At 43.2% G+C, this 12804-nt stretch overlaps 1 protein-coding gene across 3 annotated transcripts in view; it reads left to right on the top strand.

Annotated features, from left to right (window-relative positions):
* LOC143767299 (gastrula zinc finger protein XlCGF66.1-like) overlaps positions 1 to 11876 on the top strand; it is a 34874-nt gene extending 22998 nt beyond the window's left edge. For 2 of the 3 annotated variants that reach the window (XM_077255527.1, XM_077255526.1), the window contains one exon: positions 10304 to 11870. In XM_077255527.1, the coding sequence (XP_077111642.1) occupies positions 10304 to 11052 (749 nt within the window). In that variant the 3' untranslated portion in view covers positions 11053 to 11870. Of the gene's footprint in view, positions 1 to 10303 lie in introns of all 3 variants that reach the window. The other variant, XM_077255528.1, reaches the window with a different exon arrangement.
* The last annotated feature ends 928 nt before the right edge of the window (positions 11877 to 12804 follow it).

The following is a 12804-nucleotide window of genomic DNA, read 5'->3' on the forward strand; positions in this document are numbered from 1 at the left end:
CCATGTGGAATTATATATTAAGGAGTCTTTGGAGAAGGGGCATATTCACCCGTCTTCATCACCGCTGGGAGCGGGATTCTTTTTTGTTGCCAAGAAGGATGGCTCCTTGAGACCCTGTATAGATTATCGCCTTCTCAATAAGATCACGGTCAAATTCCAAAACCCTTTACCTTTGCTTTCTGATTTGTTTGCTCGGATTAAGGGGGCTAGTTGGTTTACTAAGATTGACCTTCGAGGGGCGTATAATCTTGTTCGTATCAAACAGGGTGACGAATGGAAAACTGCATTTAATACGCCTGAAGGCCATTTTGAATACCTTGTGATGCCATTCGGGCTCTCTAATGCTCCATCTGTGTTTCAGTCCTTTATGCATGATATCTTCCGGAATTATCTTGATAAATTCATGATTGTATATTTGGATGATATTTTGGTTTTTTCCAATGATTGGGAGTCTCATGTGAAACAGGTCAGGATGGTATTTCAGATCCTTCGTGCTAATGCGTTGTTTGTGAAGGGCTCTAAGTGCCTTTTTGGAGTTCAGAAGGTTTCTTTTTTGGGTTTCATTTTTTCCCCCTCGGCTATTGAGATGGATCCTGTTAAGGTCCAGGCCATTCATGATTGGATTCAACCCACATCTGTGAAGAACCTTCAGAAATTTTTTGGCTTTGCTAATTTTTATCGCCGTTTCATTGCTAACTTTTCCAGTGTGGTTAAGCCCCTGACCGATTTGACGAAGAAAGGCGCTGATGTGATGAATTGGTCCTCGGCGGCTGTCGAGGCCTTTCAAGAGCTAAAACGTTGTTTTACTTCTGCCCCTGAGTTGCGTCAGCCGGATGTTTCTCTTCCTTTTCAGGTTGAGGTTGACGCTTCTGAGATTGGGGCAGGGGCCGTTTTGTCTCAGAGAAGTTCTGATGGCGCTTTGATGAAACCGTGTGCCTTCTTCTCCAGAAAGTTTTCGCCTGCTGAGCGTAATTATGATGCCGGAAATCGGGAGTTGTTGGCTATGAAGTGGGCATTCGAGGAGTGGCGGCATTGGCTTGAAGGAGCCAAGCATCGCGTTGTGGTCTTGACCGATCATAAGAATCTGATTTACCTTGAGTCTGCCAAGCGATTGAATCCTAGACAAGCTCGATGGTCCCTGTTTTTCTCCCGTTTTGATTTTGTGGTCTCGTATCTTCCGGGATCTAAGAATGTGAAGGCTGATGCCCTTTCTAGGAGTTTTTTGCCTGATTCTCCGGGAGTCCTTGAGCCGGTTGGTATTCTCAAGGAGGGGGTGATTCTTTCTGCCATCTCCCCTGATTTACGGCGGGTGCTTCGGGAGTTTCAGGCTGATAAACCTGACCGCTGTCCAGTGGGGAAACTGTTTGTTCCTGATAGATGGACTAGTAAGGTAATTTCTGAGGTTCATTGTTCGGTGTTGGCTGGTCATCCTGGGATTTTTGGTACCAGAGATTTGGTTGCTAGGTCGTTTTGGTGGCCTTCCTTGTCGCGGGATGTGCGTTCTTTTGTGCAGTCCTGTGGGACCTGTGCTCGGGCCAAGTCTTGCTATTCCCGTGCTAGTGGGTTGCTTTTGCCTTTACCGGTCCCTGAGAGGCCTTGGATGCATGTTTCCATGGATTTTATTTCGGATCTTCCTGTTTCTCAGAAGATGTCTGTCATCTGGGTGGTTTGTGACCGGTTTTCTAAGATGGTCCATCTGGTACCTTTGCCTAAGTTGCCTTCCTCCTCTGATTTGGTTCCATAATTTTTTCAGCATGTGGTTCGTTTGCATGGCATTCCGGAGAATATTGTGTCTGACAGAGGTTCCCAGTTCGTTTCTAGGTTTTGGCGTTCTTTTTGTGCTAGAATGGGCATTGATTTGTCTTTTTCTTCAGCATTTCATCCTCAGACAAATGGCCAAACTGAGCGAACCAATCAGACCTTGGAAACCTATTTGAGATGCTTTGTGTCTGCGGATCAGGATGATTGGGTGCCCTTTTTGCCGTTGGCCGAGTTTGCCCTTAATAATCGGGTTAGTTCGGCTACCTTGGTTTCGCCTTTTTTTTGTAACTTTGGTTTTCATCCTCGTTTTTCTTCAGGGCAGGTTGAGCCTTCTGACTGTCCTGGTGTGGATTCTGTGGTGGACAGGTTGCAGCAGATTTGGACTCATGTGGTGGACAATTTGACGTTGTCTCAGGAGAAGGCTCAACGTTTTGCTAACCGTCGTCGGTGTGTTGGTCCCCGGCTTCGTGTTGGGGATTTGGTCTGGTTCTCTTCTCGTCATGTTCCTATGAAGGTTTCTTCCCCTAAGTTCAAGCCTCGTTTTATTGGTCCTTATAAGATTTCTGAAATTATCAATCCGGTATCTTTTTGTTTGGCCCTTCCAGCTTCTTTTTCCATCCATAATGTTTTCCATAGATCTTTGTTGCGGAGATATGTGGTGCCTGTGGTCCCCTCTGTTGACCCTCCTGCTCCGGTGTTGGTTGAGGGGGAGTTGGAATATGTGGTGGAGAAGATTTTAGATTCTCATTTTTCGAGGCGGAAGCTTCAATATCTGGTCAAGTGGAAGGGTTATGGCCAAGAGGATAATTCTTGGGTTGTTGCCTCCAATGTCCATGCTGCCGATTTGGTTCGTGCTTTTCACTTGGCTCGTCCTGATCGGCCTGGGGGCTCTGGTGAGGGTTCGGTGACCCCTCCTCAAGGGGGGTACTGTTGTGAATAGCACTTTTGTGAGTTCTGCCCTTGGGCTCCCTCTGGTGGTTGCAAGTGGAACTGCTGCTTCTTGGGTTTTGCATTAGCAGCTGCTTTCACTGATCGCCTCTCCTTGCTCTGCTATTTAACCTGGCTCTGGACTTCAGTTCATGCCAGCTGTCAATGTTTCTGGGTTGGATTCAGATCTCTCCTTGGATTTCTCTTATGGCCTGTCCATTTCAGCAAAAGATAGGTTCTAACTAGTTCTTTTGTTGTCCATTTGCTGTGGACTTAATCGCTCTGCTCATGTTGTGTTTTTTTTTGTCCAGCTTGTCACTATGATATATTCAGCCTAGCTGGAGGCTCTGGGGAAGCAGATTTGCCCTCCACACTGTGAGTCGGTGTGGAGATCATTTTTGTAAACTCTGCGTGGATTTTTAGTTTTTAATACTGACCGCACAGTATCCTTTCCTATTCTGTCTATCTAGATTAGTAGTGGCCTCCTTTGCTAAAATCTGTTTTCATTCCTGTGTATGTAATTTCCCTCTCCACTCACAGTCAATATTTGTGGGGGGCTATCTTTCCTTTTGGGGAATTTCTCTGAGGCGAGATAGCTTTCTGTTTCCATCTTTAGGGGTAGTTAGTCCTCCGGCTGTTACGAGGTGTCTAGGGAGTGACAGGAACATCCCACGGCTACTTCTAGTGTTGGTGTTAGGATTAGGAACTGCGGTCAGTACAGATACCACCTCCTCAGAGCTCGTCCCATGTTGCTCCTTAACCACCAGGTCATAACAGATATCTTTGAGAAATGGCTTTCTTCTTGCCACTTCCATAAAGGCCAGATTTGTGCAGTGTACGACTGATTGTTGTCCTATGGACAGACCTTCCACCTCAGCTGTAGATCTCTGTAGTTCATCCAGAGTGATCATGGGCCTCTTGGCTGCATCTCTGATCAGTCTTCTCCTTGTTTGAGATGAAAGTTTAGAGGGACAGCCGGGTAGATTTTCAGTGTTATGATACTCCTTCCATTTCAATATGATCGCTTGCACAGTGCTTCTTGGGATGTTTAAAGTTTTGGAAATAATTTTGTATCCAAATCCGGCTTTAAACTTCTCCACAACAGTATCACGGACCTGCCTGTTGTGTTCCTTGGTCTTCATGATGCTCTCTGTGCTTCAAACAGAACCCTGAGACTATCACAGAGCAGGTGCATTTATACAGAGACTTGATTACACACAGGTGGATTATATTTATCATCATTAGGCATTTAGGACAACATTGGATCATTCAGAGATTCACAGTGAACTTCTGGAGTGAGTTTGCTGCACTGAAAGTAAAGGGGACAAATAATATTGCACGCCCCACTTTTTAGTGTTTGAATTTCCACAAAAAGTTTAAATAACCAATAAATTTCGTTCAACTTCACAATTGTGTTCCACTTGTTGTTGATTCTTCACCAAAAATTTACATTTGGTATTGCTATGTTTGAAGCATGATATGTGAGAAAAGATTGAAAAGTTCCAGGGGACCGAATACTTTCGCAAGGCACTGTATATCTGCTGGCAGAGTCTTGTGAGGGCTTGTGTGTTTTTTTTTGTTGTGTGGAATGAGTTGACGTTTTTATTCTTACCATTTTCTTCCAGTTTTTGGGAGGAAATGAACAATAACCAGCAAATTCAGGAATCGTTCTTTGGGGGATTTTTTATGCCGTTGTAGTAAACCTGATAAGGCAGCTTTATTATTTGGATCAGTACGACTACAGCTATACCATATTTCTATAAAAAATGTTATTCTTTGCTACTTTTACACAAAAAATTTTTCATAGTAAAAATAATAATTTTTGCATTGCTTTATTCTGAGAGGTATAACCTTCTATTTCTCCGCTTGATTTTTGCGGGACAAGATGACTTTTTCAGAGATATAATTTTTATTTACTTTCGTCTTTTTGTTTGATTGCGTTTTATTCTACTTTTTGTTCTCTGGTATGATGTCCAAAAACAATGCTTTTTTCACTTTTTTTGTGACCATTTTATAGGTGGGGTCTTTCCGAACGCAGCGATAAATATTTGTACTTTTTTGTTTATTTTTGTTAAAAAAAGAAAAAATATATATATTTATTTGCATATTTTTTTTCGCTTTTTTTATTTTGCAATGTATTTAACTCCTTCATGACCCGGGGTATTTTTGTTTTTCTTCTTTCGCTCCCCTCCTTCCCAGAGCCATAACTTTTTTATTTTTCCATCAATATGGCCATGTGAGGGCTTATTTTTTTGCATGACAAGTTGTACTTTTGAATGACATAATTGGTTTTACCATGTCGTGTACTAGAAAACGGGAAATAAATTCGTGCGGTGAAATTGCAAAAAAAAGTGCAATCCCACATTGGTTTTTTTGTTTGGCCTTTTTGCTAGGTTCACTAAATACTAAAACTGACCTGCCGTTTTGATTCTCCAGGTCATTACGAATTCATAGACACCAAACATGTATAGGTTCTTTTTTATCTAAGTGGTAAAAAAAATTCCAAACTTTGCTAAAAAAAAAAATAAATTGCATCATTTTCCAATACCCGTAGGGTCTTCATTTTTTATGATCTTGGGTTAAGTGAGGGCTTATTTTTTGCGTGCCGAGCTGACGTTTTTAATGATACCATTTTGGTGCAGATACATTCTTTTGATTGCCCATTATTGCATTTTAATGCAATGTCGCGGCGACCAAAAAAAACGTAATTCTGGTGTTTCAAATTTTTTTTTTATTGATAGATTGGGCGATTCTGAAGGCGGCGATACTAAGTATGTGTATATTTGAATTTTTTTTTATTTTATTTTGAATGGTGCGAAAGGGGGGTGATTTAAACCTTTTATATTTTTTTATTTTAGTCATATTTTTTAAAACATTTTCTTTTTACTTTTGCCATGCTTCAATAGCCTCCATGGGAAGCTAGCAACTGGCATAGCCTGATCAGCTCTGCTACATAGGAGCGAAGCTCAGATCGCTCCTACGTAGTAGAATTGCTGCATTACTATGAGCGCCGACCACAGTGTGGCGCTCACAGCAATCCGGCATCAACAACCATAGAGGTCTTCAATAGACCTCTGGTTGTCATGCTGACGCATCGCTGACCCCCGATCACCTGGCGGGGTCAGAGATGCGCGCATTTTCAGCCCGATGCGCTAGTTAAATGCTGCTGTCTGCGTTTAACAGCGGCATTTAACTAGTTCATAGTGGCGGGTGAATAGCGATTCCACCCGGCGCTACTGTGGGCACATGTCAGCTGTACAAAACAGCTGACATGTCCCGGCTTTGATGCGGGCTCACCGCCGGAGCCCGCATCAAAGTGGGGATTCTGACCTCGGATGTACTATCCCGTGCGAGGTCAGAAAGGGGTTAAAATATGTTTACAAATTTTTCAAACTTGTTTTTTTTTTTTTACTTGGTCCCTTTATGGGACTTTAACATTTATCACTCTTGCTGTCATAATGCATTGCAATACCTTATACCTGTCAGTGGTGCACTTACAGAAGCCCATTAGGCCATGCTCTGAGAATGGTCTAACAGGCTTGCTGTAGCATGGACTCTTCGATGGACCAGGGTGTAAAGATATTTACAATGAAACCTGTATTTTAAGTGAGCAGTGACAGAAATTTTTTCTCCTCCTTTCCAACCAACTAAATCCTTTTGGGAACCTCTGATCTTTTTAGAATCAGTAATCTGTTGAAAATCAAATTCCTGATGATCTGGAGGAAGAGAAACTCTACCTGGATGTGCAGCTACTGTAACATTACAATATATAATTCAAGTGATCACAGGTTCAAGTCCCTTGGGGGTGTAAACTAAGTAAAAAAAATATTGTTTTAAAAAGAAAAAGAAAATAATACTTTACGCACATAAAATGAATAAAAATATATACTGTACGTACATGGGATCGTCGTGTTTGTAAAAGTATGATATACAAAATTAATTAACCCAAACAGTAAATTCTGTAGAGAATTAAAATAAACTGCAAAACTTTTTATTTCTCATTCTCTCAAAAAAATTCTATATAAAAAAAAAAGTGTTCAAAATGTTGTTTGCCACCCCTAATTGGTACTAATAAAAATGACAGATCACCAAGCAGTGGTAAAAAAAAATAGTTACTAATTTCAGAAAATGGCAAAACAAAACCAAATTTTCTTTACCAAGGTCTGAATATTTTTTTTAACCACTAAAATGCAAAAATCCTTGTTCATAACCGTGATCATACTGACCTGGAAAATTATGTTGTCAAGTCCTATTTTAATACACAATGAATACAAAACCCAAACAGAGACAAAATGAACCTAGACTCTGCTGTAAGTAATAAGTAAAAGCAATAGTGCGTTTGATTTAAAAAAAAAAAAAAAAGTAAAAGCTATCCCACCAGCGTTAAGATGTACCCAAATCGGGATGGTCCTAACTTCTAGTATTAAAACCTTACCAAGTGTCAAAGTGACGTTTTCATGAATGTGCCGCATTCTGCTGGGACCTGAGATACAGCTGAGATTAAAATATCACGGCGATTAGCTGAGAACAGGTACTCTTTAAATCTACATGGATATTCATGAGTTAGCAGGTTTCTTCTGGATGGTTTAGAGTTCCTTGTGGTCTATTTGTTGGTTCTACTTATTGAAACCACCTCCTTCCATGAGATAAACCTGTGTCTGGCTCCCCTCCATGCAAGCAATAGAATTTTCATTGTGTTCCTGGCTGAATTGGAGAAGGTGTTCTGGAGAGTCGCTCTTGTCGTCTTGAGATTGTTGTGAATACCTCTACTTTCCCTTTATGGCGTTCTTTCGTGTTGCTTTTATGTCTCTTTGTGTACCCATTTTCCTTTTGCATTTTTTCCTGTTTGTCTGTTGTTTGTGCCTTGGCTTTCCCCTGTCTGTCCAACTGTTACCATTTTACTCCTGCCCCTTTCCTTCCAGGGCTAAGGGTGAGAGTTGCATAGGATTTCATAGGAAAACAGAGAGGAAGGAAACCCAGTCATCTCCAGCTTCTGGGGTAACCCTGGAGTTAGGGATAGACTAGGGCATACCTAGATTAAGGGACAGTTTTGGTTCCCCCCTTCCCCGACCTTCTTACGGTCATATCATGACGGATGTCAATGTGAGTAAGGGTCGAGGACAGGGGCGGACACAGACGATTTGGGGCCCCTGTGCAAGAAATGTGTTTGGGCCCCCCTCCTTTTATGGCTACCAATGTACAGATATACAGTATACATGTATTACATAGTATCCTCTCATGTATATTGCCGCCCCTTATTACACAGTGCCTTCTCTTGTTATAAAGTGCACCAGTCCCTTATTACACAGTGCCCTCTCTTGTTATGTGTAACACCATCTCTTATTACACAGTGCCTTCTCGTTATATACAGTACTGTTATTTACAGTGTCCTGGTCTTTATTTCATACCGTCCTCTTTTGTTAAGGTACCGTTACACTAAACGATTTACCAACGATCACGACCAGCGATACGACCTGGCCGTGATCGTTGGTAAGTCGTTGTGTGGTCGCTGGGGAGCTGTCACACAGACAGCTCTCTCCAGCGACCAACGATCAGGGGAACAACTTCGGCATAGTTGAAACTGTCTTCAACGATGCCGAAGTCCCCTGGTAACCAGGGTAAACATCGGGTTACTAAGTGCAGGGCCGCGCTTAGTAACCCGATATTTACCCTGGTTACCATTGTAAAAGTAAAAAAAAACACTACATACACACATTCCGATGTCTGTCACATTCCCCGCCGTCAGCTTCCCTGCACTGTGTAAGCGCCGGCCGTAAAGCAGAGCACAGCGGTGACGTCACCGCTCTGCTTTACGGCCGGCGTTTACACAGTGCAGGGAAGCTGACGGCGGGGAACGTGACAGACATCGGAATGTGAGTATGTAGTGGTTTTTTTTTTTACTTTTACAATGGTAACCAGGGTAAATATCGGGTTACTAAGCGCGGCCCTGCACTTAGTAACCCGATGTTTACCCTGGTTACAGGTGAACACATCGCTAGATCGGCGTCACACACACCGATCCAGCGATGACAGCGGGTGATCAGCGACCAAAAAAAGGTCCTGATCATTCCCAGCGACCAACGATCTCCCAGCAGGGGCCTGATCATTGGTCGCTGTCACAAATAACGAGATCGTTATCAGGATCGTTGCTACGTCACAAAAAGCGTGACGTTGCAACGATATCGTTAACGAAATCGTTATGTGTGAAGGTACCTTTAGGCAAAAGGGACATACAGTGGTTGCCTTTATCAATGAGCCAGTATATACCTCTATATTTAATACACAAGTGGAATATACTCATAAAATACACATCTGTGTACTATAGTGTTTGTGTGCGCATATTATACAGAATTATACTGTATATATTAAGTGCAGCAATACAAAATACAGAACAGGAGGAAGGCTGGGGTCATTGGTCACTCTGAGCCTGGAGATATTGCATCAGTAATGGCAGGAGGCATCTGGGGTTAGTGATTACAAGCAGTGAATTAGTGCCTGTGATGCAGCTCCCTGCTATCTGATCGGTGCAGGATCAGGTTTCTCAGCCATTCACTCCACCGACCAGGAAGCACCGAGCGCACAGTCACTAAGTCACTGCTGTCATGGACACGGTGCCTCCTGACACTGCAGCTCTGCGGATACTAACCAGCAGCAGTGAGAACTCCCGGCCATCCCTCACCTTGTGCTCCAAGAGGTCTGTAGCAGCTGCAGGAGACACGCTCTGCACAGGATGGATGCTGGAGCAGCAGGCATGTGACAACAAGCAAAGAGGACCCAGAGGAGGAGCTTCGCGGACCAGCTCAGCGTGTGTGCACAAGGGGAGCTATGGAAGTTTGCAATCAAACTATACTAAATTAGAGTTTGATTCCATAGCCTCCCTTGCAGGGGCCACTTGCAGGGGCGTGGCTAGGCAGTAAATAATGTATTTACTGCCTAGCCACGCCCCTGCAAGTGGAACTGAAAGCAATGCTGCGATTCTCCTGACCTGCATCATAGAGCCAGCAGCAGCATCAATAGGAGAGGAAGCGGCCCCCTACAGCGTCTGCTGCAGATTGCAGGGCCCTTTCTAACGGCAAATGACTCAGGTACCGGCCCCCTTCCTCTCCACTTACTGGAGATGCTGCCGCTGCCTCTATGACAGAACAAGACATTTCAGCAGCTGATCGGGCCCCCCTCTCCTTTGGGGCCCCTGTGCAGCTGCACAGGCTGAACCGGCGGTATGTCCGCCCCTGGTCGAGGAGGACCAGGTCCAGAACATGGACACCTTGATGCTGGTGGAATTGTTTTTATTTCACCCACTTACTATTCTTTGTCCCCATTTTTCAGTATATTATATGATAAAATTAGTTGTCTCATTCAAAACTGCAAAAACATAAACCCTCATGTGTCTATGTTGATGAAAAAATAAGTCATGGCTCTGAAGAAGGGATGGTAAAAGCTAAACATTAAAAGTTGCCCATCAGGAAGGGGTTAAACAGTTGATACTTGATTCTTATTACAATTTGTATATACATATTTATATAGAAATGTTCTAAAGTACAACAGATATTATAATTAATAATATAATTTCAAGGCACTTTTATTGAAAAATAATAGTCAGTTTTATCCTTGGCAGATGACTGTACCAGGAGCTCAGAGGGATGTCTGATATTTTCAGATTATACAGCAGATCATCATGGTGTCACATCGGATACATATGAAGAACATGTCATTATCCCAGATATATCTCCAACACTCCAGAGCAAAAATCTATTATATGATCCTCTTCGGCGAGTTTTATATCTTAATTCATCAACGATTGCTGCGCAAAATTCAAATAGACAAGGTGTTGAACATCAAATAGTTCACATGTGCGAGAAGCCATTTTCATGTTCAGAATGTGGGAAATGTTTCACACGGATATCAGATCTTACTATACATGAGAGAACTCACACAGGGGAGAAGCCATTTTCATGTTCAGAATGTGAGAAAAGTTTTAATAACAAATCTAATCTGCGTAGACATAAGAAAATTCACACAGGAGAGAAGCCATATTCATGTTCAGAATGTGGGGAAAGTTTTAGTTTAAAATCAAATCTTGTTGCACATCAGAGAATTCACACAGGTGACAAACCATTTATATGTTCAGAATGTGGGAACGGTTTTGCAGAGAAAACTCGTCTTGTTAGACATCAGAAAATTCACACTGGGGAGAAGCCATATTCATGCTCGGAATGTGGGAAATGTTTTTTACACAAATCACATCTTTTTAGACATCACAGATATCACACAGGGGAGAGGCCATTTTCATGTTCAGAATGTGGCAAAACTTTTATAGAGAAATCACATCTTGTTGTACATCAGAGAAATCACATAGTGAAGTAAGCATTATATTAGTATGTGTTATGCAACCGATATCTACTTGTAACAACAGCGACTACCTCTGATCAGCACAGAATGAGTAATCAAACCAAGTATAGGCAAATGGTGTTCCATGGCACGTCAAACATTTAAATGCACCTTCCTACCTGCTTGTTTTCCAGCTATCTCCTTCCTTCTTTGGCTCTACGAAACCAGAGCTGTCACTCAAATATAGGGGGTGGAGGTAGAAGGACAACAAGCAGGTGGGAAGGTGTATTTAAATGATTGGTCCCGCCGTGTTGCACCGAGGGCCTGTACTTGGTTTTAATAGTCAGTGTGCTGACAGTTCTTTTAACCAATTATATGCCTCAGTGCATCACTTACAATGGTACATAAATGTCATGATTGCCAGTGCAGTTGTGATACAATCACGGTGTGCCATTGGGACTAAATAAAATGGGAAAAAAACCTACATACACTCACTGATCACCTTTTTTTTCCGACTTGACGGCTCACACCTGGGTCTATGTGTGAGCTGAAAGTTGCTTTTATAATATAAGCCTATGAAGCATCAGGACGTGGTTCTACAGGCTTACTTTATAAAAACAATGTACAGTTCATACATAGAGCCACGTGTGAGCCGGGAAGTCGGAAAAGCAGTCACATGACTCAGAAGACGACTGGAACGGCCCTGGAAACCAGTGAAGAATGTGATCGGTGAGTATATTTTTGCACTGCATATACATTTACACAGGTATAGTAAATTAAAGGTTTGATGAGAGTGCATCTATGATTATTCGCTAATATTCATACTTACCAATAAACATCTCTAAAAGCAGGTTCTAGATAACTCACCCATGTGTCAATCAATTGTAAAGAATAAGTCACATTGATATTTACAGTATTGTGGTACCTATATATATAAGAGGCATCGTGATTACTCTCTAATCCCGCCCCCTGCACAGTAGCTCCGCCCCCACCACATCACCACACATAATCCCGCCCCCACCACATTACCACACACAATCCGCACCACATCACCACACACAATCCCGCCCCCCACAAATCCTGCCCCCCCCACCACACATAATCCCGCCCCTTCAACACATCACACATAATCCCGCCCCCCAACACACCACCACACAATCCCGCCCCCCACCAAATTACCACACATAATCCCGCCCCCCACCAAATTACCACACATAATCCCACCCCCCCCACATCACCACACATAATCCCCCCCCACTACATTACCACACATAATCCCGCCCCCCACCATATTACCACACATAATCCCGCCCCCCACCACATTACCACAAATAATCCCGCCCCCACCACATTACCACACATAATCCTGCCCCCACCACATTACCACACATAATCCTGCCCCCCCACCATATTACCACACATAATCCCGCCCCCCACCAAATTACCACACATAATCCCGCCCCCACCACATTACCACACATAATCCTGCCCCCAACCACATTACCACACATAATCCCGCCCCCCCACCACATTACCACACATAATCCTGCCCCCAACCACATTACCACACATAATCCCGCCCCCAACCACATTACCACACATCTCGCCCCGCACCACATTACCACACATAATCCCGCCCCCCACCACATTACTACAGATAATCCCGACCCCCCACCACATTACCACCCATAATCCCGCCCCCACCACATTACCACACATAATCCTACCCCCACCAAATTACCACACATAATCCCGCCCCCCCACATCACGACACATAACCCGCCCCTC

The sequence above is a fragment of the Ranitomeya variabilis genome, chromosome 4 (assembly GCF_051348905.1).
Source record: "Ranitomeya variabilis isolate aRanVar5 chromosome 4, aRanVar5.hap1, whole genome shotgun sequence".
NCBI lineage: Eukaryota > Metazoa > Chordata > Amphibia > Anura > Dendrobatidae > Ranitomeya > Ranitomeya variabilis.